At 50.6% G+C, this 25,230-nt stretch overlaps 1 protein-coding gene across 2 annotated transcripts in view; it reads left to right on the top strand.

Moving 5' to 3' along the window:
- Positions 1-24,399, top strand: part of SUSD6 (sushi domain containing 6) — a 92,852-nt gene extending 68,453 nt beyond the window's left edge. For both annotated transcript variants that reach the window (XM_082649038.1, XM_082649039.1), the window contains exons 3-6: positions 13,751-13,948; positions 14,913-15,051; positions 18,198-18,616; positions 20,580-24,399. In XM_082649038.1, the coding sequence (XP_082505164.1) occupies positions 13,751-13,948; positions 14,913-15,051; positions 18,198-18,616; positions 20,580-20,605 (782 nt within the window). In that variant the 3' untranslated portion in view covers positions 20,606-24,399. The remainder of the gene's footprint in view (positions 1-13,750; positions 13,949-14,912; positions 15,052-18,197; positions 18,617-20,579) is intronic.
- The last annotated feature ends 831 nt before the right edge of the window (positions 24,400-25,230 follow it).

Below are 25,230 nucleotides of genomic sequence, written 5' to 3'. Positions count from 1 at the left end.
CAGTCCTCTGCTCCAGGCAGGCATAGGGCAGGAGCCTGGACACGAGAGTTCATGCGTGCAGGCACAATGGAACCCATTGATTTCCGGCATTCAGCTTGTGCAGAGAGGTCCTGTGACCCCAGCTGTTAGACCAGGACCTGGGAGCAGCTGCTTTCTGAGATCCAGTCCTTCAGGGATAGGCCATCTGCTGCCATGCGAGAGAACCCTGGGAAAGAAATTGACCTCAAGATGTCTTTGTACTCCTTTTCTCCATTCTAGTCCCTCCAGTTTTTTCTGGCCCCCTTCACCTCGGCAAACTTAAGAAGCATGATGCATCTGCACTGGGAAACTCACGTGGTTTCCCCTTCTGTTCTTCTCCTGTGCCCACTCCACCGCACCAGCACGGCCAGCTCCACTGAAAAATGGTTGCCAGGGTAGGCAGGGAGACGGAGACGGCTGGCTTCTTCAGCTGGATTAGTACCGTAGAGCAGGCTTTCTTTTTATTAGTAGTAACATGACTTTGCATTTTGGGACTGGAAAGGTCCTTAAAATCTCATTTTATGGAAGAGGAACCCAAGACTTTTTCATTCCTTAGCTATGTAGTCAGGGCCCTCCCTGTTCTGGCGCCAGCCTGATTTTCTCAATTTCCAGCCATCTCCTGCTAAACCTGCTGCTTTCCACAGACACACACACACACACACACACACACACACACACACACACGGCCTCTTCTTGCTCCTCTGCCTTTGCTGCTCATGCCCTTATCTTCCCCCTTGCGTGTTCTTCCCCCTTCCTTTAGCCCAGTCACAATCCTATAGTCACAGTCTTTTATCCCGTGGTCACAATCCTGCTTCCCCCTAGAATTGGAGTTCTGTTATCATTTCTTTCTTCCTTTCTCATCTCTTCCTCATTGAATTAATCTTTCTTTAGAACCTCTTATTTTAGCCCATAGTGATTTCTAACATGTGTCTATTGTGATTATTTATTAGACAGTAAGCTCCCAGAGGGTAGGACCTATATCTTTGCCATCTTCCCAACCCTCCTTCTCCCATTGCCGGCTACAGTGCTTTGGTGCTTAGTAAAAACTTGTTGAAAAGGGCTTCTCTGGTGGCGCAGTAGTTGAGAGTCCGCCTGCTGATGCAGGGGACGCGGGTTCTTGCCCTGGTCCGGGAAGATCCCACATGCCGCGGAGTGGCTGGGCCTGTGAGCCATGGCTGCTGAGCCTGCGCGTCCAGAGGCTGTGCTCCACAATGGGAGAGGCCACAACAGTGAGAGGCCCGCGTACCGCAAAAAAACCCAAAAAAACAAAAAAACAACTTGTTGAAAGAATGAATGGATACATGTAATCCCTACGTGAACTCTGGGGGATAAACAGCGTAGATGTTACTATTATTATAAGGTACTTGGGCTCCTCATCTATCTCCCCAAAGAGTCTGAAGTCTCCTCAGGGACAGAACTGTGTATTATTTGCTCTTCAATTTCTAGCACCAACCTGGCACATTGGTAGGTGCTCATAGATATTTATTTGTTACATTGAGGAAGGCATTCCTATTAGGAGAGTGAAATGCAGAGAGAATAAGAATCAATGCTTGCAAATGTTTTTTACCTCTCTTCTGGGTGAAAGGCATTCTTTGGAATACAAAAGATTATCTCCTGAGGCACAGAATGGGTGAGGCTGCAGCAGGCAACAGTCTTCTGACCAGGAATCTCGATTGGTCAGTCAAAAGTGGCTTGCCAGGGTCAGGGGTCCAAAGACCGAGAGAGGCCAGGGGAGGTAACAGGAGCGTGGGCCTCAGTGTGACAAATAAAAGCATGGTTGAGACTCTGTCTCCAAAGCTTCCGTAATCTCTTTTGGGGTCGCTCTGTTTAACGATCAAGGAGTCTTGACAGTATGTCAGAGTCAGGCTAATAAATACTCAGGCTAAAATCAAAGGGGAGGCCAGTCCCAGATGTGTGAGAAAGCACCTTGGGGGCCAGGGGCCCTGCTTTGGACCTGACAGCGGGTTTGAGTGGATTCACAGGAGGTGAGAGGCTCTCCTGTCTTCCTTGCTGCCTGGGGAGAGGAAAGGGATCTGCTAGGAGTACCCTGACTCCATCTGGTCCAGAAATTTAGAAAGATCCACAAGTTGAAAGTAGGGAAGAACAAACAAACCTCTGGGCGGATTTGACTCCTCACCGCCTTTGGTCAGCTAATGATAGCGCAGGCTGATAAGTTCCCCTTCTAGGAGATGCAGAGGAAACCAAGAAGGCCTGACAAGCTCCTTTTCCTGTGCTGGTTATGTGAGACGGGGTGGTTTAAACAGATGAAGTGTTTAAAGAAGACAATCCCATCCCCCACAGGACGGAGAAGACTCTCCAGATGAGTGGACTCTGTAACTTTTGACTGTATCTTCCCATGGTCCATTTGTCACAGTGTTCCTTATACTTGTTGGTTCAGAGGTGATAAAGACAAGACCCCTAGACCTAGCTTCATTCCCCATGCCACCCACCCCCCTCCAAAAGAACAGCTTTTCCCTTTTGTTATTTCCTTTAGTCTCGTGGTAGGGTCAGCCTGACACAAGCCCCTACAGAATATACAGGGCTCACTTCGTGGCCTGCCTGAGACTCGTAGTCTGTTATTTGCACCTTGTCTGTCACAGGGAGACCCAGTCACATCTGTTTTTTCAGGAAAGATTATTCAGGCCTTTACCCCTCAATTACTGGTGAGTGTTTTTCAAAGAAGTGTGGTGCTTGCTGGTTTTAGGCCATCCCCCTAGCTGATTTCTGCCACCTCAGCTGATTTTTGCCACCGTCCGTGGGTAGAGTTTATCGATTGTTTCCTTTCATTCTTTGCAGTTGTGTGGGCCTCGGTAAGTAGCAGTGGCTTGTTGAGCACCCAGCATAAGCAAGACGCTGCCTGACTCACTGTTTGGAGATACACGGCAGAGGAGGCTGTTTATTTTGGGCTTTGGCAGAGCTGCCCCAGGGATCCTGTGTATTCTGGGCAGCTGGCAGAAGGGCAGCCCTCTATCTACTCTAGCTCGCATCCCTGTTCTGCATTTAGTCAGGCATCCCTCTTGGAAGGCTTGTGTTCCCAGCTGAAAATGCCCCCATACCCTCTCCCACTTGCAGCTTTGGGATCTGTACTCCTTAAAGCGCTCCATTGTTTGTAATGCTCAGAGCTTAGTGAAGGACACTGTCTTGCCTTCCCCCCACCACTTCTCTGGGAAAATGGGGCCCCACTTGAGATACGAGCTGAGTCCTCTGGGCACAGGCAAACTCACCAGTCCACATTCTTCTCCAAACGAATTACTATAACATTTGTCAGATGGACCCCACCCCCATGCTATACTTCTGTAGGTCTTGGGGTAAGTTTTTCTGGTGGCATCTGTAGACCGGGAGCTTCCCTATAATGGGGGGAAAGGCAAGCCAGAGTTGGAATCCAGACTCTACTACTGGGTGGCTGTGTACCCTCAGGCCACTACTAAATTCAGAGCCTCACTTTCCTTCCTCACAGGATGGGAGAATTAATTAGGATGGCGACTTTAAAGTGCCTAGTGTAGCACCTGGTGGTAAACGTTAATTCTCTTAGTCACTTCCACCCTGTTGGGCAACAGAGATCTCTAAATTTATTTTAAATTTGAATTGGTGTTTCTTGAAGGCCTGCTGTGTGTGCCTGGCACCAGACTTGGCATGAAGCATTTCCATTAGATGGCAGAATTGGAAATGAAACCACAACTCTGAGCTTTGTACCCAAGAGTGCAACCCTGTTGTAAACTCCAAGCCCGACTCCTAAGTTAATTATCACTTGCTCATCAGTTATCCTTCTGAGGTTGGACAGTGCCTTAAGCAGCTGACTGGGGCCTTCCTCCGGAGGACCAGCCTACCTCCTCCTGGAGGTGAGGAATTCTGAGGGCGAGAGCCGACTCGTGTGCAACTTCCTTAGATGATAGGATGAAGGAGATGAGACCAGGAAGTAGCAATTGCTGATGAGGAAAAAAATAAACATCTGCTTTCTCTTAACCCTTTAACTACCACTCTCAAGGGAACACAGTATCATTTTGTTAATGCCTGTGGAATGGCCTGGCTCCCTAGCTCTGCTTGTGTCCCAACATCCTGGGGGCGGGGGCGGCAGACAATTGTGGGCGCTGCTCTGTAGGTCACTGCATTGGGTGGGGGGCTTTGGATGCTGTACAGCCCAGGCCTGGAGCAGCAGGAGAAGGCGAGTGGTCCTCCTGCCTGCCCGTTTTATAGCAGTCATACAGTTTAGGGGTGGGGTAGGGCGTGCAGTCCCAGCTGACAGCATGTCCCCCAAGTCCCTGAGCTGTGAGAAGGGGTAACAGGCCATATGGAGGCCACTTGTCAGCCAAGAGCAGCCCAGTCTCTGCTGAGAAGTGGGGAAGGGGCTGGCATATTACTGAGCTGGAGGAGGAGGTAGCAAAGCAAGCCCCTCCAAAGTATTCATCCTTCTCTGCTCTCTGCCTGTCCTCTCTCCAGATATCCAGAAATTTCTGAAGCAGTCCTTTTTCTTTTCTTTGCCAGAGTCTTTGCCCTGCCCCATTCCAAAAACCAGAGGTGGGAATTGGGTTTACAATGTGAAAATAAATGTGAAGAATTTATCAGTGCCTGCTGTGTGCCAGGCGCGATGCAAGACAGTTTCAGGTGCACAGTTTCATCTGTCCCCTCAAACCCTTTACGGAGGTGGGTATTGGCTGTCAAGGAGCAAGGCTCAGAAGAGCTCAGGCAGTTGACAGGGTTGCAGGGCAGGCCCCTAGGTCAAACCCAGGTTCATCCATCAGACGGTGCTCTGACTCTTTGTGGCCCTGATCCTGGTTGGCTGGGAGAATATTTTCACTGGTAGATGCCAACTTAGAGAACATGAGATGTACTATGCAGAGGGAGTCTCTGCTGTAAAACCGTGCAGCTCAGATTGGGACTTGAACCCATGTGCCAGGACTCGAACCCAGCCTAAAGCGAGATTGGGACTTGAACTCACCGTCTTTTAACTGAGATCACACACCTGGTTTCAGGACTTAACGAAGCTCAGGTTCTTGATGTCTCGTTGCAGAAAGAATTCAGTGAGAGACAAAGTGATGGGTAAGAAGTGGATTTATTTAGAGAGAAACACACTCCACAGACAGAGAGTGGGCCATCTCAGAAGGCGAGAGGCTCTGGAAATATGGGGTGGTTAGTTTTTATGGGTGGGGTAATTTCATAGGCTAATGAGTGGGAGGATTATTCCAACTATTTCTGGGGGAAGGGGTGGGGATTTCCAGGAATTGGGCCACCGCCCACTTTTTGACCTATTATGGTTGGCCTCAGGACTGTCATGGCGCTAGTGGGTGTTACCATTTAGCTAATGCATTACAATGAGTGTATAATGGGGCTCAAGGTCCACTGGAAGTGGCATCGTGGATCTGGTTAGTTCTAACCAGTTTTGTCTTGTCCTGTGGCTGTGTCATTCTTTTAAAGGTTGTGCCCTGCCCCCTTCCCTCCTGTTTCAGCTGTTACCTGCTCCTGACTTATCTCAAATCGGAAACCATGTGACCCTTTGCATTTACAAACAAGGTAGTGCCTTGAAATGTGGGCAAAATTTTCCAAGTCAAGTCAGTTTTCTACTAAGCGTCTACTCTCTGCCAGATTCTGTGCCGAGTTCTGGGAATACAAGAATCAGAACAGGAAGGAGAACAGATGCTTGCCCTACAGCTTGGGTAGGTGGGTGGGTTCATGGAGAGGTGGGGGAAGGACTGACCTGTGAGAAAATAATTGCAGAGACGGCAATACAGTGATGTTTATAGAGAGGTGTGAAGATGCTAGGGGAAAACAGAGGAGGAGTGATAAGCTGCTGTTTATTGAGCACTTGGAGTGTGACAGGCCCTTCACCGGGTACCTTACCTGCATGATTGTGATGAATCTGCACAGCGCCCCTGTGAGGTACATACCTTTAGTGTCCCCATCTTACAAATGAGGGAACTGGCGCGTGGGAAGATCCCCCTGAGCCCACGTGGTGGGAGACTGTCAGAGCGGTACACACCCCGGGTGCTCTCACTGTAGGCGCAGGCTGGTAATCTCTACCCTGTGCTGCTGAGTTCTCTTTGGGACAGTGTCCTGGAGCAGGCGACCTTGGAACTGAGTCTTGAAAGATGGGCTGGGTTTCAGTTGACCCCGTTGTAGTTTCAGGTCAGGGTTTCCAGGCAGAGGATTAGCACTTCTTCTTTCAGAATGACTAGGGACTTTGATGGCTACTTCCAGGTGACAAGAGTTTTTATGTTTGGGGCAGGGTTCAATAAAGAAAATGTTCTTCCTTCTTGTGGGCTCTGACCTGCTGGCTGGCATGTCCCCTCTCCTGTGAGGTCGGGGGAGTGAGGGACTCAGGCCTAAGACAAGAGGGACAGGCTCTGAAGCCGGACCCACTTGTGAGCTGCCGGGCCCCCGGAGCAGGGCTTGGGCTGGGCCCCTCTCAGGCAGGTGGTGCTAGGGGCCTGCGAGGAGCTGTGGGGACAGCCTAAGCCGTGGTGGCTTCTGCCACTGAGCCTCCACCCCGGCCCCAGGGCCACACCCTGGGAAGGGCTTGAGCACCCTGCAGCTGGCCCTCCTCCCGGCCTGTGGAAAGTTCTCATGAGAAAAGGGATCCTGGCAGGACAATGGGCTTCCTGTCTGACTGCTAGGAAGGTTTGTCTTAGAGGAGAGGAAGGTTGCAAATGGCATGAGAAATCCTCTCTTCCCTCTCGCTGCAGCCTGTTTTAGACTTTTGACTATTTGAGTGGGGTCAGGAAGGCAGAAAGCCAGGGAAAGCCATGGACAGAAGCAGCCCTTGGTTCTCTCTTGAGTTAACTGACCTCCGCCTGCCTGGTTCTCTGACCTCACCACGTGCCCAGGGTAGGAATCTGCCCTGATGCTGGCTGCAGGAGCCTCTGCACAGACAGGATGGTTTTCCTGGAGCCTCTCACACCCTGTGCTCAGTTCAAAACTGCGGTGGCTGTAGGACTTTTATGAAGGAATCTTGGGAGGTGGTGAGGCTGGCCGTCCACCCAGCTTACACAGATTTGCCAGTGGCAGGCTCGGAGGCCATCTGGTTCAGTGCCTGTGTGTACTGAAACTGAGTCCCAGAGAGACCAGTGTCCACGGGCAGCACTCAGATTTGTCTTTGTCACTGGGCTCCTCTCTCTGTGGCTCCCCTTCCAAGATGCGGGTGTGGGAGGAGAAGCTGGGCTCAGCACCCTTGCTGCTGCCCAGGGAGTGCCGTGGAGTGGGCCCCACCCCTCCTGGCTTCAAATCCTGACTCTGCCTCTTACCTGCTGGGTGACCTTGAGCAAGTTTCTTAACCTCTCTCACTCAATTTGCTTCCCTGTATAATGTTATAATAATGTTCCTTACAGGGTTTCTGTGAAGTTGAAATGAGGTAAACATGTAAAGTGCCTAGACTGGTACTGGGCATATAGTCGATGGTCAGTGACTAGGAGCTGTAATTACTGAGATTTCTAAGGGAGACCTCAGAAGGAACCTTTAGACTGTAGTCAGATGTGATACCCCATCCCCCCTTGCATTTGTCTGGAATGCCCAGTACCGACTTTCTGGGGAGGTTTTCTTGAGGAGAATCATCTCCCCTTTGAACTAGCAAGCTCACACCTTTCACAGAGTAGCTAGATGTTCCAAAGGCCCTAGGCCTAGTCCATCGGGGGATGAGCCGCAGAATGAAGCCTGGTGTCCTGCCCTCCTCTGCAGGCCCACCTTGGCTTCGTGGTCAGGCCTGCAGCTCAGGAGCCAGAGCGCCTGTTGAGTCATCTAGAGATGTGTGGCTTGGAGCATTGTTCTTACTATAAAATGGAGAAGATATAGCACCTGCTTCGTGTAAAGAGAGAGTTCAGAAGAGTGCCTGGCACATGTAATAATGCTGTTTGCAATAATTATTATTTTCCTTGTCTTACGTGCAAAAAGAAATCTGCACGTTTGAAATCTGCACTTTTTCTTTTCTTTTCTTTTCTTTGCTGTTTTTGCCTTGCTTTTTCTCTGGTTCTCTCTGTTCCTAGCAAACCATTGAGGGCTAGAAGTAGAAATTGGACCTTCATATATCAAGAAAGGGCTTTGAGAGCAAGCACATAGACAGTGCTCTAAAAAACAACCTGAAGGGACCCTCAGTGCTCCGTGGTGTCTTCATCTGCTGCTAGCCTCCTGTCTCACACTCAGTTGTGTGGTCTGAACCCTTCCCACTGTTCTCAGATCCCTAGCACCTGTGCCGTCCTGTACGATGGCCACTAGCCCCAGGTGGCTATTGAGAACTTGAAATGCGACTAGTGTGGCTTGAGATGTGCTGTAAGTGTTGACTTATTATGAAAAGAATATAAAATATCGCATTAATAAATTTCTATATTGATTATGCGTTGAGCGATCAAAAATGTATTTTGCATATATTGGTTAAATAAAATATATTATTAAAATGAATTTCACCAGTTGTACATGTTTAATGTGGCTACTAAGAAAATTTAAAATCACCTGGGTGGCCGCATCATATTTCTGTTGGACAGTATTGTGCTAGGTGTGTGCTTTCCATCCATTCCTTCCTCCCCTTTCTCCCGTTTCTCTTTGCCTGGGCTCTCACCTTCCTCTGGTCGCCAGCGGTTCTCAGATGAACAGAAAAGATGTCCCTACCCAGAAGGTCACCCCAGGCCAACAGAAGAGCTCACCTTTGAACACTTCCTTCTTTCCTTTACATCAGAGTTGGCTGTGCGTGTGTCCGTGTCCTGTAGACTGTAAACTTTCTGAGGGCATGGTCCTGTCTCCTTTACTTCTGTGGCCCTGCTAGAGCGTCTTGTGAGGAGAGGCTCGCTCTTAACTGTTTGATGGAGTTATAGCCACACAGGGACACGTCTGGTAATGCCTCAGCTGTGTCCCTGATGGCCACAGCTGCCGTGTTGGTGTGGTGAGTTTGGGGGAACCACTTCCTTCTCCCCTGAATTCCCAGGGAAGCTTTTCTCTGGCCATCCTTTGAACACCTTCACTGAGCACCTATTTCTCTGTGCTCAGTTGTGTTCTCAATGCCAGTGCACTGGTTTTGGTGTAAAACGACATTATTTCAAACCTGCAAGTGAACACCGACACAGTTTCTTAAGCCCTCAGGCGCTGTGTGTGGGAGTATAGCGTTTTCTTGATAAGTGACATCAGATGGACACCTCTTAGGTTGAGTCTTTTTAACTGTGCTAGGTGTTTACATGTCTGCTTCCTCTCCTCAAGCTGAGCTTCACACTCCCTACGCCCCCACACCTCGTTTTAAAGGGGCTCAGGTATTTGTTCGGTTTGTTAAACTGAACACTTTGACCCCAGGGCCATTCCTGGAGCTTGTTTTGATTCCCTTGCTACGGAATCTTATAAGACTTTGTTTTGTCTTTAATTTGTCTCTTCTTCCTAAAAGTCTGGTCCCCAAAACGGCAAAAGCAAAACACATTTAGATAAGTGCTGACTGGGGGTTCTTATTGGTTTCTGCTAATGGTTTTAGGCTGCGGGGACTCTGGGGTAGAAGTATCAGCCAGATCGCCTTGCGTCTCCTCCGTCTGCACCCTCACCAGCTGGTCACATGGTCTCTCGCTCAATGACTGCTGTGCTCCAGGCACTCTGCGGGGCCCCCTGGAGAATTACCTCGCTGCTTCCTGTGCTCACTGGAGGCCTAAGTGGGTGTAAGAGATAACAGAAAGCGGAGAAGGAAGCTAAGGAGAGCTAATTGATTTTTTTCTGTAAAATTTCCATCTTCTGGCTTTTCTCCCTCTCTTTTTGAAATTACGCAGCTTTGCCAAATCAGATGAGTTCATTGTCTTCTTGGGACTAGGAACAGAGCTTGAAACTCCCCCTGCGGACCTGGGTTGTCCTAGAGCACGCCTGATTAAGTCAGCCTCTTGCCCAGAACAGGGGCTTCCGGAAGCCACTGAATGATTTATTTGCTCTTCCTGATGTTCTTCCCGTTCCTGTGAACCCCAGGCGTCACTGAGAGGGTCTCTCCAGCACCTGCTCTTTGCCACGGCTCTCCCACTCTGCTCTTTGATTGGGCCATATTTTTTTCCTTATGTTCTTGGCGTCTTAAAACAATCTTGCCTTTTTCTGACTTTTCCTTCTAAGGCCTCCTTATTTCTTCCTCGGACCTGGGGCAGTCCCTTTGTGACGCTGAACCTAACGTAGTGTAGTTTGTTTCCTTTGTATGATCCTCATAGACAAACATAAAAGAACTTTTGTCCAGTGTATTTCACCATGCAGGGGTTGCTCTACAGCTGACCTACCCTAAAAGCTCTCTCAACTTCTGTCCATCTTATATCAAATTCAGCTCCTCTTGTAATTCTGCCCATTGAATATAGTATAAACACCTCCTGTTGCAGCCAACGCGTCTACAAGATGGTTTCATCACAGTATTATTATTACTACTACTACTGTTATCATGATATTTTATTGATTTATTCATTCGGCCAAGCTTTCTTACGCAGCCAAGCTAACCTAGGCTACTTGCTGCTCTCTGGGCTTCATCTACACGGTCCCACTTCGGCGCATTAGCTTCAAACCACCACCTCCTTTCCTGCTGAAATCAAGCCCCATTGGAAATGCCACTTCCTCCGCGAGCTGTTCCCAGCCGTTCCCCACACAACGCTGGTCTCTCCTGCTCTGAGTTCCCTCTCTTGTGACACTAATCCCTTTCTTTGATGTGTATCAGAATAAATCTGTGTGGAGTATCTTTGGAGAGAGGCACTGACTAGGAAAGGAGAAGGGCTTACTTTCCACATTCACCCTCTTCCTTTTTGGATTTTGTACCATGTATATGTTTCCTAAGTTTTTTTTTTTTCTATGAAGGTATTATCTGCATAACAAAGGACCCAGTCTATAAAACGTTAGAAGAAGATATTGGAGAGTATGTTTAGGAAAATGTCCTTAGCCAAGACACAAAACCCAGAAGCCGTGAAGAAAACAACTTTTAAAATATATGTGTTGGGACTTCCCTGGTGACGCAGTGGTTAAGACTCCAAGCTCCCAGTGCAGGGGGCCCGGGTTTGATCCCTGGTCAGGGAACTAGATCCCACATGCATGCCGCAACTAAGAGTTCGCATGCCACAACTAAGGAGCCAGCGAGCCGCAACTAAGGAGCCCACCTACCACAACTAAGACCTGCTGCAACCAACCTAATTAATTAATTAAAAAATATATGTGTGGACTTCCTTGTCATACCCCTATTTGGCTACAAGTACCTGAAGTGCTTATCTTTCTATCCTTTTTCAGAGCATAGCACAATGATCCCTACACAGTAATCAGTAAATATTAGTTGAATTGAAATAGAATTGTAAGTCGCCTCTCTGTAGACCTCATTTTTTGCACGTAAAAAATGGGTGCCAGGTGATGACCAGGGCCCCTTTCAGAGATTCCGTGAAGATGTGGGCTTTATGGGCAGAAGTACCCAGCAGAGCGGGAATGGTTTTAGAATGAGCAGCCCTTCCCCTGGGACTGTCTTCCCCAGCACACTGGACCTGTAAGTGGGTCCTGCCTGTTTTCGGGAAGTGCCCCCCCGGGTGCTCATCATTAATTACCCTGAGGAAATGAACCAATTAGACACAACCCAAGGAGAGCCGGGAGAATCTGTGGCAGGCTTGTTGCCCTGAACAAAAGAGGGTAAGTGTAAAGGGTAAAGCAGTTTGCTGAGGTTCCTTTGGAAATCCAGCTGGCCGGCTCTTTGAACTGCTTGGCCAGAGTTGAGAGAGGCGCCAGAAGGAATGTGATGCCTGTGTCTCCCTCCTGTTCAAGACCTTGGGCGAGGTGGGTGGTGTGGGAGGAGTCTAGAGGGGGAGGTGTGTGCTTAGAGGGGACTGAGGGGGCTTACTGGGCTCATCTGCCGGGTTCAGAGAGGCTGCCTAGACGTCTCTGGATCCCTGTGGACCTGCCCCAGGGTTTTAACAGCTTTAAATGTGGAGTCTTTTCTCCTTGTCTCAGTGATCAGCAGCCCAAGGGCAGGGAGCCACCACCTCTTTTTCGACTTAGTATCCACCCCACAGCCTGGCTGGCAGTCATCTTGCTTAATAGCAGGTTGAAGGGAAGTGGCATTTGGTGAGAGAGTCGTGGGTGGTCCCATGAAGGGAGAGCACCTTTTCTCAGACAGTCAGAGGCTCCAGGTCTGTTAGAGGAAGTGAAGAAAAGAAACCCAGCAGTTCTTATTCTCATACTGATGTCCTTGTGGTAGTCACGATGGGGACAGGGTATTTGTCAGCAAAATCAAATGTCCTTTAGAGACTTTGATCTTTCCTGCCTTGGTAGGTAAGGCTTGTGGTAAGTTGAAGTTTTGTCGGTGCCTGGCCACCTGCCAGCATGTCTTCTCCGCCAGCCCAGCCTTCTTAACAGTGATCCCATAGTGCCCCTCCTGTCCCCTCCTGTTTTTGCTAGGCATACCCCATGATCCATTGCCTGGGGACTTCAGTTCTGTAGTGTCTGTCCAGGCTCAGAAGGGGAGGCTGCCTTCTCCCTGGGCTGCTCAGGCCTTCCGGCTCCTCTGATGTATTACTGCAACTTACCTATACACCAGCGTTCCCACCACACTTAGGTACCACTTGCCATCTCCCTAACTGACCTGTTCATAGGGGAGGCAACCTTGACATATATGCACTCCTTAAAGGCCCGCTCACTCCTAGGGTGGAAGCAGTGTCTGCTGGTGGGAAGAGCACAGGTTTTACAATCGGAAGCCCTGGCTCTGCTCCCAGGTCTGCCTGACTTGGCTAAAAGTCATTTAACTTTTGTGGGCCAGTGTCCTCATCTTCAAAGGGAGGAATGATAACTACCTCACGGAGTTGTCAGAGGAATAAATAAGATAGGAGGTCAATGAAGGTGCTTTTAAAGCTAAACAGTCCTACCTGAATGAAAAATAATGGGCGTTACCATGGGATAGAGACGAGTGATGCCAGTGACCGCTCTAGTCAGGGAATGGGTGGTGCATGGGGGCCTGGGAAGCCTCCCAGGAAATGCATCAGAAATCCCCTCTGATGCCAAGAAGTCACATTTTTATCATGCGAAGGAATCCTTTCTGGTACTGATGTTGGAAACAAGGCTAATGTTTCCCCTGTGCAGGTTACCAGTGTTTTATCACCTGTCACTCTGATTCGTTGTGTATTTCAGTGAGTTTTATTGAAACCACATTGTGCGATGCATTATCTCATTCTTTTTTCTCGGCTGAGTAATACTCCATTGTACATATGTACCATGGGTGGCCCTGGAGATTATCATACTAAGTGAAGTAAGTCAGGGAAAGAGAAAGACAAATATATATCACTTTTATGTGGAATCTAAAAAAAAGATACAAATGAACTTATCTACAAAACAGAAACAGACTCACAGACTTAGAGAATGGACTTATGGTTACCAGGGGGGAAGGGTGGCAGGGGGAGGGATAGACTGAGAGTTAAAAAAAAAAGAATACACAATTTGTAATCATAAAAGAATAAAATGCTGAAAAAGCCCCACATGCGCTAGATCTCTGCGAGTTCAGCTTTGTCGAAGTCTACTGTTCAGTGATGGATGCAGTTGTCCTAAGGCGCAGTGCTGGGGAGGGAGGGCGAGGGGAAGTGCTGCAAGCAGCCAAGCTTCCCCTGTTGCCAGGGCGCCTCCCTCTGTCATTGGCAACCTGAACTTGCAGAGTTTGGCCGGCTGCCTTTCCAAGGGGCTGGCTCTTTGCTCCTGGTGTGTTTCCTGCTGAAGCCCTCAGAGCTGCCCCTCTTTGTCGCTGACGGCAGTCTCGCTGGAAAACCTCACCACTGTACCTCTGCTCTCTCTGTCTTTGCAGTGTGTTCCCTGCCCCCGGAGCCAGAGAATGGTGGCTACATCTGCCACCCCCGGCCCTGTAGAGACCCCCTGAACTCGGGCAGCGTCATCGAGTACCTGTGTGCTGAAGGCTACATGTTGAAGGGTGATTACAAGTACCTGACGTGTAAGAATGGCGAGTGGAAGCCCGCCATGGAGATCAGCTGTCATCTCAACGAGGGTCAGTTTGGCGGATGAGTGAGGGGTGCTGCTGGGCTCCTGCTTTCTTCTAACTCCCGGGAAGTGGTACCTGCTCCCTCTGGAGCACCCTGTGCTGTGGGGCAGCATATGGCCCTTCGGATGCCCTGCAGCCTCCTTTCCTTTGGGATTTCATGTCTCTGTGAAAGGCATTTGGATTGCTGGTGCGTGTCCCAGTGCATTTCAGCCGAGCTACCGAGGCATCTGCTGTGCTATGTAAAGTCCCTTTGATGCACTGGATCTCTTGTTTGCCTAGCCCAGTGCCGGTGACCTCCGACTGTGTTCTGCTAACCCATGAGCGCGGTGCGAGCACCTTCTGTAGTGTCTCTTTTATATTATTTTTCCTTGAATGGAAGTGGACTGTTTTGTCACGGAGCTGCAGTCCAGCTGGCCAGAAGACCTATCCCCCTCCGCCTCCTCCTGTCATGCATGACAGGAAATCCAGCTGCCTGCGGGAGAGTGTGTCATGCAGCCATCTTTGTGCTTTCACTCGAACTTCAAGACCGTGACACCCCAGAGAAGGGTGGGGACAGGCCTGAGGTTTACAACTGCAGCTGCAGGATCTTAGAACAGATTGTTATTACCGCCCTGTTCTTATAAATTTTCCTGCCACATGGGTGGGACTTCAGATGGTGGAATGATGTGTGCATTTGGATGGTTCATGTCTTCCAGCCTGCTCTTAAGGACAGGATCAGATGGGGTTTATAAAGGTAAGACCTCTAGGGAAGTGAAGTGAAGGGAATTTTAGATTCAGGAACAGAATAGGGAAATGTCCCCTTTCCCTGATGTAAAAGCCACTCTGCACCGTTACTCCAAAAGTGGCCCTGGCCGTACGGAGCATGTCTCAGCGTGGCACTGTGCAGGGGGCCCTTGACAAGGTCAGCCGTGGGGCTCACGTTCCGTGTGTCAGGGTACAAAACACGTCTGACGATGGCTTGTTCCCGTAGACAAAGACGCCCACACGTCACTCGGGGTCCCCACGCTGTCCATCGTGGCTTCCACTGCCAGCTCCGTGGCGCTCATTCTCCTCCTGGTGGTGCTGTTTGTGCTGCTGCAGCCAAAGCTGAAGTCTTTCCATCACAGCAGGTGAGCCAGTGGCAGCGGGCGGCGTGCGTCACGGTGGAGGCTGGCCTTTGGCTGGCAGAGGGGTGCTGGAGGGCCTGCTGGCCTCTGCTGGTCTGTGTGCACCCGGGGGAAGGGGAGGGCCCTGCCGTGTGTTAAGCTTCCAGATGTGCCTGGCACTGTGCTTTTGCTTTGCATACATTGTCTTCATCCTCACAGGATCGTTGCAGATTAGGAAACTGAGGCTCAGAGCGGTTAAGTCAGTTCACTCAGGGTCCTCCCTCTAGGTGACGACAGAGGTGAGATTTAAACCCCAGTCTGTCCAACTCGAGTGGCATGTTATTTCCCCTACGTCAGTGGTTCCCAAAGTGTGGTCCCAGCAGGCTCAGCATCACCTGGGAGCTTGTTAGGAATGCAGATTTTCAGGCCCCACCCCAGACCAACAGAATGAGAAACTCTGTGTTTCTCAGGCCCTCCAAGCGTTTCGGATGCAGGCTCATGGCTGTGAGCCACTGGCCTGTCTCCCTGTTCCCCTCTCCTGGATGCACATAGAGGCACCTGTGGGAAACTAAAAACAAACGCCAGCACCTGGGCCTCCATCCCCAGGCGTTCTGATTTCTTTAGGTTGGGATGGGTGCCTGGCATTAGTGGGTTAAAAAGCTCCCCAGGTGGTTCTGACGTGCAGCTGGGATTGGCAAGCACTGCACTATACCATACTAGAAACCGAGGAAGTGGTTTTCTTGCCTACCTTTGTCACTTTCCTTATTCCAGGTGAGTGCACCAGCCACAAATCATCCCAGACTGGATAGGTGAGGTTGGGGTGGGGATGGCCAATGGTGGGGACCTGGCCCCCGGTGGGTCCCTCATGGTGGACTCTCCCAGGCTGGCATGGCCCCCTTACCTGCTTGGGTTGCCCTGGCCCTTCCTCGTTCCCTCTGAAGAAAACAGTTTATGTCCATCCACAGCCCTTCCTCAGTGACTGTTGTCAGGCACAGGCACGAAGGAGCAGACTAAACTGCGTTAAATAAAATGCTCCTGGTTTGGAATGCACAGACAAGGACCAGGTTAATATCTGTGTGTACTGTGTGTGTGATTCTTCTTTCTTCTTGTTATTTTGTTTTGTTTGGGGCAGGGGGTAGCAGCTATTTTTAAAGGTAGTTAAACAATTAGTAGACTAGAGAAGATTTGGAAGGGACTGTTTATTTGAAAGAATTGGCTACAGCTGCCACGTAAAGTCAACTCGAGCTGTTCCTCATTTCTTCCAAATTAGGGATCATTTTCCCCTGGTAGTTAACTAGTCAGTGTTTTCAAAGTAACTGATTTTGCCTAAGAGGCAGGGAGATTTGGGTTTCATTATAGACCCTGTTTAAATTTTGTACATCTATTACTTTTTAAACAAAAAAAAATATGTTATTTTGAATAACGAAAGTTAAGCGCATGCCAGGATGCACTCTGCTTTCGGATGCCACCCTGCCATCAAAGTTTCCCTTCTTTCCAGAAATGTCTGAGCACTTTCATGAGTGCCACTTCTGTCATCCTCACTGTGTGTGTGCCATTTGAACTGGGTAGTACAGATTTTTATCTGTACTATGTACATCTATCTATGGTCCAGCCATAGACCTTACGTGTCTCCTGGTGTGACACACAGAAGAGGACATGACATCACAGACAGTGCTGTGGCGTGTAGTGTTCTAGGCCGAGATTGGCCTGTTCTAGATTAAAAGGGATGCAAGAGACAGGACAACTAAGTGCAATGCATGATCCATAATCGGATTGTGGATGAAAACAAACAAGACAGCAGCTGAAGCAGATATATTTTTGGGTAGTTGGGAACATTTGTATTACAGTATTATACCAATGTTATTTCCAGGATGTAAATATTGTTGTAGTTAACATAGCAAAAGGGGTTCTTGGGAGGTGTGTGCTAACTACTGTCTTAATTAGTAAGAAATAACTTATTTTCAGAATGGTTCAGGAATTCCCTGGTGGTCTAATGGTTAGGACTCTGCCCTTCCACTGCCGGGGGCCTGGGTTCAATCTGTGGCCTGGGAACTAAGATCCTGCAAGCCTCACAGTGGCCAAAAAAAAAAAAAAAAAAAAAAGCGCATGTATAAAAGTAATCCAGAAAAGAAGTATTTGCATGGATAAATCTCCCAAACGTAATGTTATAATGTTGAGTTAAATACAAAGCCAGACACACACACACACACACACACACACACACACACACACACATTTATTGTCTTTCCCATTCATATAAAGGTCAAAAATATGCAGAAATAACTGGTGTTGAAGGATTCATGTTTAGGCAGTAAAATTACTAAAATAAAAGTCAAAGGAACGATTTTCATGAGAGTCAGGATCGTGGTTGCTTTTGGTGGTGAGGCGATAGGAATGGACACGGCGTGGGTGGGGTAGGCAGTACCAGCAGTGTTGTTTCTTGACCCAGCTAGGGCTTGTACGCCATGTTACCTCTGGGATAAGTCAGCTGTACATTTTTCGATGTTTGTCTAATATTTGTGTTATAATTCACATTTTTTTTTAAGTTTACGAAGTTAAAGAAAATTAAATAAAAGGCAGCAAAGTGGCTGAGTCAAAAGAATAAAATTCTTCAGTTTTTGAGTCCAGTGTCCCATTTCCAGACCACGGTGCTGCTTTTCCTCCTCCTCTTTTTAAAAGGAGCTTGACGGAGATGTCATTTACATACCGTACAGTATACCCGCGTGAAGTGCGCAGGCAGGGGTATATTCACGGGTATTTGTAGCCATCATTCTCCCACTTTCCTGTCTTAGCTGTGCTGAGTGAATGGCTTTATTTCTGGGTCTCTAGCTTCCTCGTTTTTGCACAGAACCAGAGGGCTAGGTGCCTGTGTACCCAGAGGTTAAGAACACAGTCTTTGGAAGCAGGTGGAATGGATTCACATCCTAGCTTCCTTCCTTACCAGCTGTGCGACTGGGTAGGTTACTTAACTACTCTGAGCCTCATCTGCATTCTTGGTCAATCTACCTGAAAGGACTCAGGTGAGGACTCAGTGGGGCAACGTGTGTAAAGCCCTTAGTGCCATGCCGGGTACCATAGTAAGTGGTCAGAAACGGTTGGTGGTGTTGATATTGTGATATTTACCTGTGCGTGTATTCTGATTCTTCCTTTGTCCTTCCCTACGGATGCAGGCGTGACCAGGGGGTGTCCGGGGACCAGGTGTCCATCATGGTGGATGGAGTCCAGGTTGCGCTGCCGTCGTATGAGGAGGCTGTGTACGGCAGTTCCGGTCACTGTGTGCCGCCCGCTGACCCCAGAGTGCAGATTGTGCTGTCAGAAGGGTCTGGGCCCAGTGGGAGGAGCGGGCCAAGGGAGCAGCAGCTGCAGGACCAGGGGGCCTGCTCCTCCGCAGGTGGAGAGGAGGAGGCCCCAGGCCAGCCTGGACTGTGTGAAGCCCGGGGCTCTCGGGGCTCGGAGACTGTGATGGTGCATCAGGCAGCCCCCTCTTCCTGGGTGGCCAGCTCAGGGAACAGCCGAGTGGCACACAAAGAAGCCCCAGATTCAGAGAACAGCGACATACAAAGCCTCACGTCGGAGGACTACACAGATGGTAGGTGCTCGGTGCTGACCGTAAGTTATTATCTGCTCAGGGTCTTTGCTGGAGTGAGGAAGGAAGGCGAACCTTTCTGATGATTGGGGTATCTGGCGGCAAAGAAAGATAATACCTGGGGGATTATCCTACAGAATAGAATTTTACCCTCGGAGCCCCAGGTAGGCCTTTGGGCTCTGTATAGGGAGGCTTTTCACTGTTGTCTGTGAATTTTAATAGGTTTGGAGTCTCCGAAACTATTCATGGCCTCAGGGATATGCTAAATCAAAGGGTAGACAGCCAGTTGGAGGTGGAGTGGGGCCTGTCCTCTTGTCATAATTTTTATGTTCCTGAAAGAACAGGAATAACAAGGAGGTGTGGGGTCTTATGACAGAGGAAACTGAGCCTGCCTCTCCCGGAGCATTCCAGCTGCTTCATTTTAAATGGGAGCATGCCAGGTCCCGTGCTAGTTGGTTTTCTTGCTCTGTGTCAGTCAAACCTCACAGTGATCCTGAGAAGTGGGTATTATTACCAGCCCCATTTTACAGATAGGGATACTGAGGCTCAAAGAGGTTAAGTCATTTGCCCATTGGTAGGTGGCTGAGCTGGGATTTGAAGCCGATGGATCTGCTCCCAAACTTGCGTTATAGCCCCATGGTGCCATGCTGCCTCCCAGGTCACTCCAGGTCCTTTGTGGCAAACCAGCCAGAGAACAAAATTGCCCCCTCCTGACACCTCTGCCTTTACGGGAGCCTGGAGAGTCGAACATCGGGATTGACTCTGTCACTTTAAAAAACATCTTTACATAAAATCCCACTGTGGTTCAGGATGCAGACCGAATCTAGATGTTTCCCTTTAGAAAGTGAGGACTTCTATACTTACCAACCACCCCCCCCACCCCCCCACCCCCGGTAAAAGAGCCTTAGAGAAAACTCAGTTTCCTGGGAGTCCTGGGCACAGTTCATGTGTATGGTTTAGAATAGCTGAAAGCAAAGAAGTTGGAAGTTCTTAAGTGCAGATCAGGTGTAGGGTTTCCTGATTGTCAGCAGCATGCCTCCTTTTCTCTTGGTGGGATGTAGAGCTAGGAAGGGGCCACTAAATAGGTGGCCAGGGTTTAAAGGTGGAAGCCAGTGACCCCACGGGCAGCCAGCTTTGCATATTGTATGTCTGCACGTATTGACACAAGCCTCAGCCCTTATCCTTCCTGAGGAGCCAGGGTGGTGCCAGCTCTTCTCCCTTCTCCTCCTTTTGCTCCCTTGCTTTGTCCCAGGTATTGAACAAGCGTTTCTCAGAGCCCCTCTGTGCCGGGTGCTGGATTAGGTTTCAGGTGTGGTGGGAAGAGCTGTGAAACATGCTCTCTGCCCACATGGATTGTCAGTCAGTTGGGAAGATGAAGCCTATACTTGAGAAAAAATGGAACCAAGAGTGGTAGGGTCCATGTCAGAATGAGGAGTGCAAAAAGCAAGACACGTAGGTTATCGAGTTGGTTGCAGGCTAAGCCTGAGCTGTCTGGGGCTGACAGTACTGAAGGAAGCCAGGCCCTTAAGGTGTCAGTCTAAGCCCGGTGACAGATGAGTCAACCAAGACCCAGAGACGGGGAGTGATGTACTCAGTATCACACAGCTGGAGGATGGCTTGAAGGAGGAGGTGAGACTTAACCAGGGCTCAGGAGCCTCATAGGGCGAGAATAAGGATAGAAAGAGAAGCAACTAAACCAGCATAGTTAAAGCAGAGAAGAGGGTTCAAGGTGGTAGGACCAGAAGGGGTTTGAATACCCGACTGAATGTTCAGATTTTGTCACAGAGGCAGAGGGAGAGATGAGCAAGGAAGGAGTAGAAAAGGGTGAGGGATTTAGGCTACCTAGAAGCCTATGAACAGGGCATTTTATTTCTTTAAACATAGGATCCCTGCGACGGGGTCAGGTGTGCTGCAGAGTCACTCACACGGGCTAACCACTGTGCTCTCCGTCCTCCTCTGCCCGCAGATATCCCACTGTTGAAAGAAGCATGAGGGCTGCCGCTGGCTTCTCTCCTCTCTGCCCTCCCTCCCTCTCCCTGTGGGTTTGAGCACCGCGTACTCCAGCTGCCCTGCCCGGATACCTGAGCTGCCACCTGTGTATCTGTGTATCTCTGTATCTCTGAGGGCCTGCAGGCCCACCTTGGCTGGAAACTCAAGGAAGATTCTCACCATCTGCCTGCTGGACAGCTGGAGGAGCTGGCTTTTTGCCTGGCCCAGCCTTCCCGTCTGTGTCGGGGACATCGTTGAATGTGCTGGATTGAGCCCTTCCTTCCCCGAGCCCTCCGGGTCCGCTCCAGCGAGCGAGCGCTTGGGCGGCAGCCCCCGTGGGCCCGAGAGCGCTGCGTTTACTTGTGCCTTCCTCCCGCCCGTCCAGTGTCCCTGTCATGCTGGCTTGTTGCTGTCCTGCAAGCCTTGGTGGCGGCACTCTGCCACGCAGGAGGCCGGGCCTGGGTCTGGCCTGTCTCCTTTGGGGGCTGGCACTGCTGCCCTTAGCAGGAGCAGATCCGAGAGTGGCTCGAATTGAGGCAAGCTGTGGCTCCCTTGGCCTGAGCTGTCCCAGCGCCCAGCTCTGTAGCTCAGAGGTGCCAGCGCCTGGCCCTGTCGAGTTTCCAAGAAGCATCCAGAAGATCCCAAGGGAGGGGAGGACGGTGGCTGATAATGATCGATCGCCTTCCGCATATGCAAGTTCTCACTTCCTCCTTCCAGCATCTGGCCTTCCTGGCACCGGTCTTTTCTCTTTCCCTGGAGCATAGGGGGGAGTTGCATGCGGCCTCCTGGGTTTGATCCTGCGCAGCTCCGGCTTCCTTGCCGGCCGAGCCCTGAGGCGAGTCATCCACGGGTCGGGAGTGTTGCTGAGATGCCATGAGATGCCCATCTGGTCGCTGGCAGTTTGGGCCAGTTGCCCTGTTCTGGGGTCATGGTGAGGGAAGGGGGCCTGAGAGGCGCCGGCCGACCGTGTCCCCAGGCAGCTGCAGGCAGCTCCGCCCCGGTCCTGAGGGTCCTCCTCACCACAGTCACGTGCCTTAGTAACTGTGCCCAGGAAGCATCCTGCTGCTTGCCTCGCTGCTTTTTTTCCTCGTTCCACCCTCCCCTGCCACCCCTCCGCTCGTCACAGCTGGCAAACGACTCCCTGGTCTTCCCGGCACCGGGAGGGCCCAAGACACAGTCGGCACACACACCCCCACCCCCACCCCCCCAGCTTGTTGGTGGAGATGGTTTGGAAGCAGCCTGGCTCCGGGGCCCTGCTGGGGCCGCTCCCTTGGCCGAGGGTCCCACACTGACAGGGCTGCTGCCTCTTCAGGAGATGTGGCACTACGGAGCGCGTGTTACTGTTTTGTTTCTGAAGCACCGCGCCTCCGCTCCTTCCCCCAGCCTCTGTCTGGGGTGGTGAAAATAGTAGAGCCCGATGTGTTTTCAGTTCCTGACCTAACAGGGTAGCTCCGGGGTGGCTGCGGGTGGCCTCCAAGAGAAGAAGAACGAATGGCCCGCCCTCAGCCTCCCGCCTCCACTCTCACACGTGCACTTTACTCCGGGCTCTGCCGGGGGGCTCGCCGCCCCTGTAGTCTTCCCTCGGCTCAGGTGAGGGCAGCGCCTGCTTGCATCGGGCTCCTCCCCGCGGGAGCCCTCTCGTGCTGTGTGCCCTCAGCCCTGGCCCGAGAGCTGGAGGGAGGGAGATGGAACAGAGCAGGGCTGTCCTTGGCCTCAGAAGAGGCCGTTTTTGGAGACGTGCCTGCTGGCCGTTGCTGGCACGGGGCCCATCTGGAGGGCAGGGTCCCCGGCCCCGCCGCTTCACCCTGCACAGGTTCTGTTCCACCCACCGGCAGCCCTTGTCTTCCTCCAAAAGAGAGCAGGGACCAGTGGGGACCAGGGGGAGGCATCCAAAGTCTCATTGCTGAGCCTGCAGCTTCTGTTGCCCAATCTTCCAACACCTGAATTCTAGTCTAGGATCTTTCTTTAAATGGAAGCTCTTACCTTTTTCTATCCAGTTACTCTGGGTTTCTCACCCAAGAGATTGCACTTTTTGTTTGCGGTATATTCAGCCACAGAGGTGACCGGCTTGGCCCGCCTGCCCTCTGAACCCTTCTTCCACTTGGCCCGCCCGCCCTGGGGATCACAAGCCCAGACTTGCCACCCGGTAGGGAAGAGAGAAAAGTCAGGAACCTCCCTGCCACGTCCCCCACGTCACTGGCTTTGCTGGGGCCTCCCGGAGTCCCCCGGCCTGTGGGTGCAGAGCCAGCCTCATTGCTGCTGACACCCACGACGGCTTACCGCAGTGAGCTTTCTGCTCCCACATCAGCCATGCGCTGCCGTTTCTAGAGCTTCTGGCCTTTGTCCCTTGCGAAGGATCAGGGCCCCCCCACAGCTGCCTTGGAGTGGGGCCTGGCTGAGAGACAAGGTGGTGCTGGGGGCTGCCAGAGGGGCCTGGAGCAGGTGGGGAAAACTGCCCATGGTCTGGCTTCCCGGGCTCCCCTCCAGGGGAGTCCAGCAGAGGACTTGCCCAGGAGAACGGTTGGCACCAAAGGACTTTTAAAAAGGGGTGTTTTGTTTTGTTTGTTTGTTTTGCATACATGAGCTGACTCAGTGCAGGTTTTATATCCTGGCAACTTGCAGTCACATTCCAGTGACTTTCAAGGGCCAGTATGTGGTGAAAATTACTTAAAATTTCCATCCCTTTCAATGCCTTAGTTCAGCACGTAGGCTCTGTCTTTTGCCATTTTTGAGTTTTGTGTGCTATGCTCCCACTTCACTGGGTGTGAACCGTGAAATGGGCCGAGTCCTGGCCACTTTGTGAGTTCTTTTGGTTTTATAAGGTATTTCAGTGTACATCCTGCGAACACTCCATTTGCAAACAGAACTCACGTTGTCATCCCCATTCTTCCTGCCCTCCTCCTCTCCCCTTCCCCCAGCTTTAAAGCTCCGTGGAGAAGCTGGAGGGCAAGACAGACAAAGGTACACTTTTCCTGCTAAGTTAGTGGTGGCACAGGAATCCTAGCACTCGGCCTTTCCCCTCCCCATCCCAGAAGAGCTCAAACCACTTGCTTTCTACATAACAATGTCACTTCCATTCCCAGGGAACATCTTTACGTAGAGAATGGAAAATGCTGCAAATACTTCTAGATCCTTGCCTGTTCCCCTCCTCCCCCCCACCCCCCACCTTGAGAATAACGGGCCCAGGAGGGAAGGGACGCGGGCTTGACAGCTTAATTCCAGATGTGCTTTGCTGAGGATAGAGGCTGGGAGCGTTTCTCGTGGAGCCTGCTAGGGCTCCTGGCTCTCAGCATCGGGCCTGTCATTACTGGTGTCCGGTGAGGGGCTCCGAGAGGATTTTTTTCGACAGATGGGTGCACCGAGTGGTAGAGTAGCCAGTTCCCCGGAGAGGGAAAGGCAGGCTCAGCTTTCCTGGGAAGCGACTCCTCTTAACCGCCAGTTGAAAATCTGGTAGAATCTTGAATGAGAACCCCAAGGCTGAGCCCTCTGCTAGGAGCTGGGGAAGATGCAGGGGCAGAGCACTCAGATCGCCAAGCAGGGAGGAGAGAGGGGCGAGGAGGGTTGCCTGGCAGCCCACCACACCCTGCCCAGGCTTCTCATCACACCACTATGGAATCTCTGCAATGGTTTCACATGACACACGCATCATTGATTGTGCAGGATGTCAGTCAGTTTGGGTTTGCTTTATTTTATTTTATATATATATTTTTTGGTATCCTGTACATTGCAGTGGGTGTGAAGATAGTATTTTAATATTTGTACAAAGTTTAATTTAATTTTAATTGTTCTATGTATATAACTGCATTTCTAAATAATAATAATTAAAAAAAAGTTCTTATGAAGGCAGTTGTGAGAGATGTGATCCTTCCAGAAAGTTTTTGCAGCAACCCTCCTATGGGCAGGAGCTCGTGAAGGGATGAAGCGCTAGCTCTGGGGAGAGAGGTACCTGGTAAGAGGAGACAGGATGAAGGTACAGGGAAGGGAGACCACAAACGTAAGTGGAAATACATCACTTCTCTTGGTTTTTTAGTGCTCTTAGTGTGCCCCCCACTGTGCTCACGCTGGGATTCGGCAGTGAGCAACACCGTGAGTTTGGGGCCTGCATGGAATTCCTAACGTATCAGGAAAGCACACAGTCACAACACTATGCAGTGATGGCTGTGATCACCGAAGTTATGTTGGGGGACAGTCAGAAACACCTTTTGGATGAGATGCCACGTGAGCTGAGATGCGAAGGGCCAGAAGAGTGAGACTGCGGAGCAGGGCACGATGTGTGTGTGGGTGTGAAGGCAGCAGAAAAGCACATTTAGTTTGAGAAACTGAAAGGAGTCTAGGGCCGCCGCAGGCAGGGCTGAGGGCAGAGTGGCTCAGGACGGACTGAGCAGGGTAAGCAGAGGCCAGTGGTAGGAGGCCCTGGCCAGCCAAGCTGAGAAGTTTCACTTCATCCTAAGGGCAACAAGTGCCTTAATGGTTTTAAGTAATAGAATGACTTAGTAAGCTCTGGGGGTTTTTTTGTTTGTTTTTTTGGGAAGCTATCTACGTCTCTTAAGAAGAATGAATTTAGGGGGATATAACATAAGTACCTGGAGACCATGTAAGAAGTTGTTGGTCTTGTGGGAAATAAGGCA

Source organism: Grampus griseus, assembly GCF_964374135.1.
Source record: "Grampus griseus genome assembly, chromosome: 2".
NCBI lineage: Eukaryota > Metazoa > Chordata > Mammalia > Artiodactyla > Delphinidae > Grampus > Grampus griseus.
The sequence above is the reverse complement of the archived record's forward strand: the minus strand, read 5'-3'. Positions and strand labels throughout refer to the sequence as shown.